Source organism: Choristoneura fumiferana, chromosome 20 (genome assembly GCF_025370935.1).
Source record: "Choristoneura fumiferana chromosome 20, NRCan_CFum_1, whole genome shotgun sequence".
Classification (NCBI taxonomy): domain Eukaryota; kingdom Metazoa; phylum Arthropoda; class Insecta; order Lepidoptera; family Tortricidae; genus Choristoneura; species Choristoneura fumiferana.
In genome coordinates this window covers 5,948,965-5,960,447 of record NC_133491.1, presented here as the reverse complement: position 1 = coordinate 5,960,447, position 11,483 = coordinate 5,948,965, and the positions used below count along the sequence as shown (strand labels likewise).

General features: G+C 37.6%; 1 protein-coding gene across 1 annotated transcript; it reads left to right on the top strand.

Annotated features, from left to right (window-relative positions):
* Positions 1-3,331: 3,331 nt before the first annotated feature.
* Positions 3,332-11,371, top strand: LOC141439319 (uncharacterized). Its single transcript, XM_074103603.1, has 5 exons — positions 3,332-3,412; positions 8,668-8,827; positions 9,667-9,754; positions 10,004-10,181; positions 11,111-11,371. Exons 2-5 carry the CDS (start codon positions 8,672-8,674, stop codon positions 11,307-11,309), a joined length of 621 nt encoding a protein of 206 aa, XP_073959704.1. The 5' UTR covers positions 3,332-3,412; positions 8,668-8,671; the 3' UTR covers positions 11,310-11,371.
* Positions 11,372-11,483: the final 112 nt, after the last annotated feature.

The following is an 11,483-nucleotide window of genomic DNA, read 5'->3' as shown; positions in this document are numbered from 1 at the left end:
AGATCATGTCGAATCAAGTCAGTTTTAATTTAAAGATGCATTATGTTCTGTGGAATCTATCTATCTAATACTTTTAAACGAGCAATTCTTGTATATTATATAATCAGGATTTCGGAAACGGCTCCAACGATTTCGATGAAATTTATATAATTTTCGGGGATGAAAAATCGATCTAGCTTGGTCTTATCTCTGGGCAAACGCTGGTTACAGAGTTTTAGACCGAGCGGAGCTCGGTCGCCCAGCTACTAACTGCTCATCGCTTGTGACATCATCATCCCAGCCTATATACGTCCCACTGCTGGGCACAGGCCTCCTCTCAGAATGAGAGGGCTTGGGCAGTAGTTCCCACGCGGGCCCAGTGCTGATTGGGAACTTCACACACACCGTTGAATTGCTTCGCAGGTTTGTGCAGGTTTCCTCACGATGTTTTCCTTCACCGTAGAGCTCGTGGTAAATTTCAAATGAAATTCCGCACATGAATTTCGAAAAACACAGAGGTGCGAGCCGGGGTTTGAACCTGCGATCTTCTGCTTGAGAGGCCATAGTTCAAACCACTCGGCCACCACGGCTTCTCGCTCGCGTATCGCTTGTGACATACACGGTTTAAATAACATTTTTTACACAAGTATTGAATGAGGGTATTCGAATATTAAGCAGATTACCAGTAACATTAATAGAAAGAAAGAAAGAATAAATTTATTTGTCAATAGATGAAGAATAATACACTGAAGAGCAAAAACAACGTACCACTTTTTATATTATTATTACTTAAGACTCCTTGCGAACTGACTTTTTAGTTTTGCACTCCAGTAGGTTAATTATTTTAAAACGTTTATAACATCTACTTTTTAATTAGGTATTTTACAAATTGTTTCCATTTCAATATTTTTACCCGACTGCCCGAAGGAGGGTTATGTTTTTCGAGCGTATGTATGTAAGTATGTATGTATGTATGTAAGTATGTATGTAAGTATGTATGTATGTATGTATTTATGTATGTGGGTATGTATGTCAATTTCTTTGGTCCTCGCTGCAGCCTAAACGGCTGGACGGATTGTAACATATGAGGTATCATTGGATTCGTCGTAACTGTCGGAGTGACATAGGATGTATAATATTTCAATATGGCGTCTGGGTTATAATACTTTTAATGTACTATTTTCACAGAAATATCAAAAAAGTATAAATAGAAAACCTTAAATTTAAAAATCAAAAACCCCGACTGTCTTAAAAACTAAAAGGAAGAAAATAAATCTAGTGGTCTAGAACTCTGTCAAGAAGCTCATTTAAGGTTCAACAGTCGGGACCCATTAAAATCGTAACCAGCTCAAAAAATCTTGGTAATGGGTCCCGACTGTTGAACCTTAATTGTCATCTCAGTTTAACTTGTTTACAAGAAGACCATTATGTCTACCGACCGTACGAGTGCTTATAATCGCATTCCCTATCACTTTGATATAAAAACGTCACGAGGAAACCTGCACACACTTGCGAATAGATCAATGGTGTGTGTGAAATTTCCAATCCGTGCTGGGCCCGCATGGAAACTACGGCTCAAGCCCTGTCACCTGAGAGGGAGCGATTGGAATGTTTTGGCTGAGATAAGGAACGTGTGTTATACTGGTTACAGTTGGTGTTGGTACTTTATTGTTTGCCAAAATACCACAGTACAAAAAAGGATCAGTATAACGTCTTCATACAAACGGCCGGAACGCGAGTTATACTCGTATCTACGCGCCACGAAATTCTCAGCATACCTCGGCAACCATCAGTCGCGAGTGGTCCGCGGTTACGTACGTCTGCGCGGAACTCACGTGCATTTAATTACGAACCTAATGATGTCACGACGATATAAACAGTATTGTTCGGTGTGCGGGTATTTAAATGCAGCTATATCGAAACCGGAATTGACATTTTTTAGATTATTACCAACTCAGTCGGAAAGGTAAGACTTAAAATAATATTATTTTTACGTTTTTATTAGATTAGACTTATTTATTACCTTTTGAAAAAATACATTATAAAACACATGTCAGTTAATTACAAGAAATTCACAAAAGGGTCGTCAAAATGTATACAAAAAATAAATCATATTAAAATAAATTGTCAGCCAAAAATAATAAAAATATATATTTTGTGTTAAGTTCTTTTTATTTGTGTTAGTTACCTATTAGTTTCGCAATGGTTAGTGATGAAGCTAAAACATAATATATTTTGTGGTTTTTTAAAACAACGTAAAATGCATTTTTATTAAACACTACATATCTATAGTTCCTTAAAGCTCCTAATCCTTTCCCTACTTTAAATTTCATGTGAAATTATCAAATACATAACTGAAGAGTGACAGTTAGTAGGCGCGCGGTAGCGCGTTTGTGTACCAAGCCGGCGTAGGTAATTATATCGAGGATGCTGCAGAGACGTTATACTGCTCCTTTTTTGTACTGTGACAATACCGGAAGAGGCAGTGCGGTTTGTTTCTTCTCAAGACTACGGATGACCTGATGATAAGATAAGATAAGATAAGATAAGATAAGATAATTTAAGATAAGGTAAGATGATTTATTTGTAAAACATGAGTAAGTTTACATAATGGTCACAGTTTACAATATTGTTCGTCATGTTCGCTTTTCGGCGTACAAATTCATTTGTCGATAATAATATTTAACCTCCTAACGCCCATAGTCCTTTATAAAGGACTTATTGTAATTTTAAAATAAACTCTATCATAAATGACAAAGTTTGATGTTCATAAATCAAAAATTTGACGTTAGGAGGTTAATCTAATAGAAAAATAATTGAATTAAGTGATCCCTTAAAGCTACGTATAAGTAAAGACGTGTGTTTTATTCAGTACACTCACAGATCCTTAAGGCCTTAAGGCATACAGTCAGTTACAATGGTGGTGATGGTGATGTCTTCAATGATGATAATGATGATAGTGATCCGATGATGATTATGGCGAGTATCCGTGGACGGCGAAATCTGCCATGAACTAAGTTGGTATGTTTCGCTCATGCGGACGAATATGGGCGAATGTGAACTTAAAAAAAATACAACCGAATTGATAACCTCCTCCTTTTTTGAAGTCGGTTAATAACATGCGGGAGATCCATCCAGTGACGTCTTTCGGCCGATGATGCTGATGATTGTCGGAGATAACACTTAGCACCAATCAAGTATCATGATAATTTTCTGTTTACACCTCGAAAGTTCAAGCAAATTTAACCTTTTGACTCGATACTTAAAGTGCATATTCTCATCCTCGTGTGTTAAGAATGACTAGGGAATGAGCAGTCATGAGCATAAATAACGCCAATTGCGTTCAGTAACGAAATATGAGTTAAACTGCTAGTGTGTACGGAACGTGTGCAGTGGGATAAATTGTAATACTTACGTGTTTGAAGAGTCAAAGGTGAGCAGGTGATAGCTTTTACTAACTTAACAGGTTAAGAATTGAAAGAAAAAAATAACATACCGTCGAATTGAGAACCTCCTCTTTTTTTGAAGTCGGTTAAAAAGAGCACGTATCTGAATATCGATGGAAAATGAAATATCGATAGTTAAAATATCGACGGTCAAAATATCGAACCTAACCTACTTTCGATATTTTGACCGTCGACTTTTTAACTTTAGATATTTTATCTTAATTTTCGATATTCAGATACGTCCCTTTAAAAAATTATTACATAGTTGAGATTTTTTTTGTTGAGTCGCCTTTACAGCCAAAGATAATAAATCAGATATTTTTTATTATATAGGTCCCGGCTTTTGTTTACCTACTTGTTTTTGTTTCTAATTTTTATAATGAAGAATTCTATAGAAAATGGGAGCGTGTAGTTGGGAGCATGTGTTTGGCAGGCCTTCCACCAGGTGGTCTGACGACATCGTGAGAGTTGCGGGAAACCGGTGGATGCAAGTGGCGAGTTGTTGTTCATTGTGGCGTTCTAAGGGGCCTTTGTTCAGCAGTGGACGTCTTCCGGGTGATGATGATGAATTCGGAAAAAAACATTATGGACGACTGGTAAGGGAGGACCCAGACAGTGCTAGACTGTCACCGGCTAATAAACGGAGATGATTGGAGGGATTTCTTATCGACCGTCACAGTTCTATAAACCGAAGCTATGACATTTCTTCCTGTTCTCTCTATTCACTGATTCAAACGTGTCATTCCTTTTATTAATAGTTGGGCCAGTCAACTTTTTTACCGACACTAATCTGTCCGCGACATTTTTCAAACAATTGCAGATTTTTGTAAGTAAACATGTTTTTTCTGTAATTTAATAGATGGTGTACATGAATACATGCCATCTTACGTAAGTTCAACTTATTAAACCGTGATATATCTTGTTGGAAGTACGATTTTTTGGTAACGCCAGAGACAATTTTGGTAACGCAGGAGACGCCTAAAGTGTCGGTAAAATAGTTGATTGGCCCAGTTCAGAAGTATCTACGAGCCCCCCCCCAAAGCGTTTCACATCAGAATAATACTCATACTTCATCGCTATCGGGCACTTCGCAAAATTATGACGCGAAATAAACTGCTTAGAATAAAATATGGCTTCTGAGTGTGATAGTTCCCATTTTCAGCACATAAATGTCGTGTTCTGGCCCGTTGCCATAATTAGGAGTTGACGTTTTGTATATTTATGAGCAAAGGTGTTGGGGTTCCCAGGTTATGTCATCACATTCATCATATCTGTTAGGGTTGTGTTTTTTCTGCTATGTAAGTGCAACTATTTACGTAATCAGTAGGGCGCGTAATTTTTCGTGCGGCTATTGACAGATTTTAGGGAGAGCACCGTTTTTTATCGATGTTATCGACAAATCGATAGTTTTTTTTTAATTTAATAAAACCTCAAGCTTTCCGATGATACGTACTTTTTCAGCGGTCAATGATGAAAAAAGTTCGAAATATCGGAAAGTTTAATCCGTTTAAATTGCTTTATTGAAATCACTATAATTACGAATAAGTACCTTTATATTTTATTACTTGAGAAAAAATCCCTCTGAGACCACTTAACGTTAGGCTACACCTGTTTGCCTACCCTTTGATAAAATAAAAGGGAAAATATTATTTTTTATTCCTTCAGTTCTTACCATAGCCAATATAAAGTATTTTATCATAATAATATCCCAAGCAAAAATATATTTACAATTATGTATTAAAGTAACAACATAAATAAAAAAAAAACTATCGATTTGTCGATAACATCGAATAAAAAGCGGTGCTCTCTCCCTACAATCTGTCAATAGCCGCACGGAAAATTCCAAGCCCTAGTAATCAGTGACTTTGATTTCTATTCTATACTTTGAAACAAACAATTTTTGTGTATGTACCTAGTTTTGTGTAGATCTAGTGTGAATATAATAGGTATCTCAAAACTAATCTGGAATATTGCAACATACTTACGTATATTTAAGTAAAGCAAGTTTTACAAGAAGTTTTCGTACGTTTAAGCGCACGGTTGTTTTATGCGATAAACGCAATGCGTTTGACGCACTTAGTTTCAATTTGTATCAGATAATCTTATTACTTACCAATAATGAGCTTGCCGTGTAAGACAATGTTTGGTAATTATATTATGTGATGCAAATTGATGTGCGTCAAAGGTAGGTTTATAGCATAAAACCAACCAAACAACCGAGTGCCGACTCGTCACCGAGTATGCATGCGCTGATTACAAACATGGCTGAATAGTCGGTTTCCCCGATAATTGGTACATTTCTAGTTTCAATTCATCCCTTTTCTTTTTCTAAGCTGATTGGGTACAATTGAGTTCAGTAGACGAGATTCACATAAGTTTGTGCATGGTTGAACTGAGTGCTGCAGTAAATTAATTCGATGACGTATATGATAACTAATCGAGACGTGTTTATTGAACAGTAACGTTTTGTATATGAACTATAATCACCATACAAGGACAGCCCCATCCTAAATGATACAAGAAAATATTATCATCTCTACATATACAGTGTGTTACCGGCAGCCAGGCTTTTTTAAGGGAGGTTAAAGTAACGTATTTCTGTAACTTGACAATGACATTAATTTAATTAATAAACTAAAATTCAGACTTTGTAGATTTAGTAATGCTAACTTAAAAAAGTAATGTTTTCCTTATACAAATTTCCATTCCTCTTTTTTCCCCCCTAAGGTTGAAATTTTCAAAAGTGGCGAATCACGTATTCTCTTGATTCTGTTCAAGAGTTATTCACTAAATTTCAGAATTATAATTTCAAAAATGATGTGTTAAGAACCTAACAACAACCCGAGTTATATATTGGATTGTTCTTCAAATCATTAGGAAAACTATATATAAACTAAACTATGTTACAAAATAAAAACGTCATCCAAATTTTCTGCCTCAGGCATTGACCCCAAGACACTGGCAGCATTACCTCTCTGAACTATTCCTAATCTTTGCGAGAGGTAAGTGCCAGCCCTGGGTTCGCCTGAGGCCAAAACCAGACGAGTAGATAAGTTCTTGATATTTTTTTTTGTTTCTTCCGACCATGGTCCCATTGTCTCGAAAGCAAGCGCCGCAAACTCATGATAGTTTGTTAGACTTTGTTATCTTTCTAACTAAATTGCCAGCAATGTGCAGCAAAGTAAATTGACAAGTACCTAAGTGTAAATGACAGCCGACAGATACATTGATTATTGTCAATTTACTTTGCTGTACAATTCTGAATTTTAGTTTATTAATCAAATTAAGGTCATGGTTAATTTACAGATACATTGCTATAACCTCCCTTAAAAAAGGCATGGCTGCCTTTAACACACTGTATAATTTTCACTGCAGGGAACATCCTCTCAGAACGAGAGGGCTTGGCCGTAGTTACTAGGCGGGCCTAGTGCGGATCCAACTAATATTATAAATGCGAAAGTTTGTGAGTGAGTGAGTGAGCGAGTGAGTATGTTTGTTACTCCTTCACGCTGAAGCGGCTGCACGGATTTGGATGAAATTTGTTATGTAAATAAAACATCTGGAATAAAACATAAGCTACTTTTTATCCCGATATTCCCACGGGATAAGGATAAAATCTTCAAATAACCATCGCTGAGCTTAGAGATATGAAATTTGGGATGGTTGTTTTTAATGCAACGTCCATCAAAAACCACGATGTAATTTTCCGGAATACCCACAGGAATTTTGTAAAATCCCAGAATCTCAATTCAACCGCGAAGTGATAAATATTTGAACTAAATAACTTGCATGCTTGCTTGCATTATTGCTTGCACCTTTGCTTTGGGAGTATGCTTGCTTCTTTGAAATATATATGGTTCACGAGAGCGAAGCCGCGGGTAAAAACTAGTATAGAATAAATGCATATATCTATTTAAGTATGTTTCTCCGTTGCCTTAGTCCTATAACACAAGTTTTGGTTACTTTAGGACTGGATCTCTCTTCTACGTCACTTCACTCTTGAGGGAGTGTTCGTGCTCATCGTGAAACTTCATTGTGACCTTCTTGAAAAAACAGCCTAACCATAAAAAAATATTTTTAATACAAGCTTTTTCTGCTGACTGTACTTTTTGTTGATTGTACTTGCATTGTCACCCAAATTAAATTTGCATACTGAATTTCAATTCGATGCTATTAACCGTTGAAGAGTTCCGTCCTGCGGAGACGATCCTGGCTGGAATACCAGGATGTCACTACTAGATTATTGTATTGTCACGTGATTTACATAATTATTCCAAATTTCAAGTTAATCTGATTACTGGAAGTTGGTCAAATTTAACTTGCAAGATTTGATTACAGACAAACAGACAGACAACGGGACAGGTGAAACTAAATAAAAGCTTGTAATAGTGTGGTGGTCTCTCCTTGCCGTCCAAACCGCAGAACTGGAGTTCGAAGTTCGTATTTGGCAATAAAAAAGTACTGCTGCACACTCATTACGCGGCCCCGGCAACGCAACAATCCACTAAGCTCTTACGCTATGCCTACGCATATCACACAGCAGTCATTTCTATGCAAGTGACACGTCTACGTGTCACAGATGTAATACATTCCGGTGCCAGTGACACAGCGTCCGTGACTTTTTAGTTCTTACTCCTATGCCAGTGGCACGCATGTCGTGTCAAAATAATTCGTACCTCCCAAAAGCTGGCATAGTGTAAGGGCTTAGCGGAACGTTGCCGTAGCCGAATGTGACGATCCACTAAGCTCTTACGCTAGGCATGCGCATATCCTACAGCAGTCACAAAGGAGTAAGAACTAAAAATTCACAGATGTTGTGTCACTGGGGCCGAACGTGTTTAGTCCTTTAGTCGCCTTTTACGACACTCACGGGAAGAGAATGAGTTCGTCCTATTACTATTAGACTAGACTAGGTTAATTGGTGTTAACTAGTTGTTCCGTGGGAAAAAATACTAGTACATTTTCCTACTAATCCTGCTAATATTATAAATATGCAAGTTTTTGAACATGTTTGGATGTTAAGAGGTTTGGATCTTTGTTACTTCATCACGTCTAAACCACTGAACCGATTTAGATGAAATTCGGTATACAGATAGTTTGAGTCCCGGAGAAGGACATAAGGTAGTTTTTATCCCAAAAAAATGCATAGTTCTTGCGGGATAGCGATAAACGAATTCTGCGCGGACGGAGTTGCGGGTCACGGCTAGTTTCCAATAACTTCAACTGTTTCATTTTGTTTAAGGAAAATGACTGCAACGTATAACACACTACTACTAATCCTATGTTCTTTGACCGACGTGTGCATTGGATATGATATCCTAGTCATATTCCCCGAGCCCACTAAGAGCCATGGGATTCTGGGCGACGGATATGTGCGACTCCTGCTGGAAGCTAATCATAAGGTTAATAAAATAAATCATACAACACAATACAATACAATGACTCTTTATTTTACACCAGAAATAGTAAGCGATACAGAAAACAGGTACACAGAGAGAAAAGTACAAGGTAAGCAATAGACAGCCTTATCGTTTAAGAGCGATCTCTTCCAAGCAATCTTATTTACAGAAAGAAGGAAGGACTAAGGGCATGGGCCGTAATTGATTGATTGATTAAAACTTTATTTTCACCATGACACAAATTTAAACAGATACAGACAAGAAACACAATACCTAATCGAACTATACATAGGTACTAATAAAGTTAAGATTAACCTAAATACAGGGTTAGCTAAAATGTTAAAAACAAAAATAGAATAAAAATCTTAAAAAATGTGCTTAACTGAACAAAACAGTAGGTAAATACCATGTGCTATGGGAAAAAAGGCGCTGGTTCTGCATAATACTGCAGCTAACCGCAGCGCTGGTATTCTGCCAGAACCTAATTCTAATCCCCACGTAGGCCTTGGGGGGGTTGAAAATTTTACACACATTGAATTTCTTCGTAGGTTTATGCAGGTTAGTTATACGTAGGTTAGAATTAAAAAAATATATAAAAAAGTAAGTTAGTTTGTCTCACGGAGTGAGCAATTTTGCTCACTGATTTTTAATAGCAAAACCTGCCTGTTTGAGCTGCTAAGGTGAAAACAAAATTCTCATTTCAGGCAATGATTACAAAACACACATAACATTAAACACGTACACATAACATGAATTAAAAGGTTGATAGAATAGAATATAAAAGAATTTTGTGATCATTATGACTTATCTTTACTTATACATATATTTTTTATTGTGATCAGGTAACATACATCACACCGTTCCCCTGGAAGGAAACTCCGAGCAATCTCACTGTTGTGGACATTAGTTCCAATTTGGCAATATCTGGCGGTAAGTCCGAGCCTTTTCTCGATAAATGGGATAATGGGTGATATTTTACCACCCACCACTAATTATTGTAAATGCATTAATCTGGTTCGTATACCGCTAATGGGTAAATTTTGATCGTCTCTCTTTTGTGAAAGCGTATCTTCTTTGATAGTTATATGTTTGAGCCTATACGGAAACGTTTTCTATGAAAATAAAAACATAAAAACGCAGTCGTCTAGCACATGATAAAACACAGGCTTCATTTCCCAGAATACATGGCCAACGTGACTGCAGAATATACGGATCAGGATACGTTTCTGCAAATGCTTTCATACACTTTTGGTCGGATGGTTGTGACCCATCCAGCTGTGCAGTCGTTCTTGCGAATACCTGGACAGAAGTTCGACGTCATTGTAGCTGAGTGGATTGACTCTGAGATGTATTCTAGGTAAAATAATCATCACTTAAGCCGAGTTAAGACTTGCAAGAAAAATCGTGCAAATTGCATTAGGTAGGTACATTGCTAGGCCGTAAAGTCAACGAGTTTGTAGTGGTCAATCGAGCGCCACAATGTAATGCAACTTGCACAATTTTTCCTCCAAGTCTAAACTCGGCTTTAGGACGTCCACTAACGCGACCTGATTAAAGGCGTTGACTCACGAAGGATGCAGACCGCTTCTAACCGAAGCAACCGGTGGCCGTGTCCAACGTCTTATGGCTGATATGATGATGATGATGATCTATCATCACTCTCTATCATGCTATTTTATAAACTTTACGAAAGTGTTTAAATCACTGTAACTATTCATGACATTGGGGCCCAAAAGTTTTTTTAAGCTCAGCAATGCTCTCTCTAGAACAATTTTTCGAATCTTTCTTACTTCCACTTTGAAACACTCTGACTTTTACAGCAGCATCTAATCCACCTTATTAAAAACTCTTTATTTTATAGTTATTTATTAGCCTATACTTGTGCATGTGCCTAATTGCTGGGCAAAGGTCTCTCTTCTGGACCTCCACATCTTCTTATCCAGAATTACGTTTCGTGAGAGTTACGGGCAACCGGTGGATGCTAGTGGCGAGTTGTCGTTCATTGTGGCATTCTAAGGGGGAGGCCTTTGTTCAGCAGTGGACGTTTTTCGGCTAATGATGATGATGGTAAGTATTCGGCAACTCACTTAGTTCTGCCTCTAGATCATCTCACCACCTGCGCATCATTATAAAATTTGTGCCCGTATTGTCTAACGTTCACGATCGCATGCACTATCTCTTTCTATCCTTGTATTATACTGTGTGACAGAAAGAAATTGTGAAAACGGTTGTAATTCCGAGTGGGTGGGTAATCACAGCTTTTATTTCAATCTGTAACCTTTTCAGTTTCGCCGGGTACTTCTCCATTCCGCTTATCTGGGCAGTCTCAACCCAACTGTACTGGCAGCCTATACGTCTTATGGACGAAGTTCCCAACCCCTCTTATTCGGTGGACGTCAATTCCGGACACATACCTCCCCTCAAGTTCGTGTGGCGGCTGCAAGAACTCAAGACACAGGTCAAGAAGCAGTGGGTACTTCGGTAAGTTGAAGCTGAAAATAAGCAAAGCCTTTACAAGTTATCTTTAAATTAAACTGGAACACTTAAGCAAGTAGAAGATTGACTAAACAATGTAAAGTGTTATCAGATTTCTTTCTTGTGGTTGAAAAATATGGATCCCATTGACCTAGGAGTTCCGAAACTGTAAGTCACAACGTGT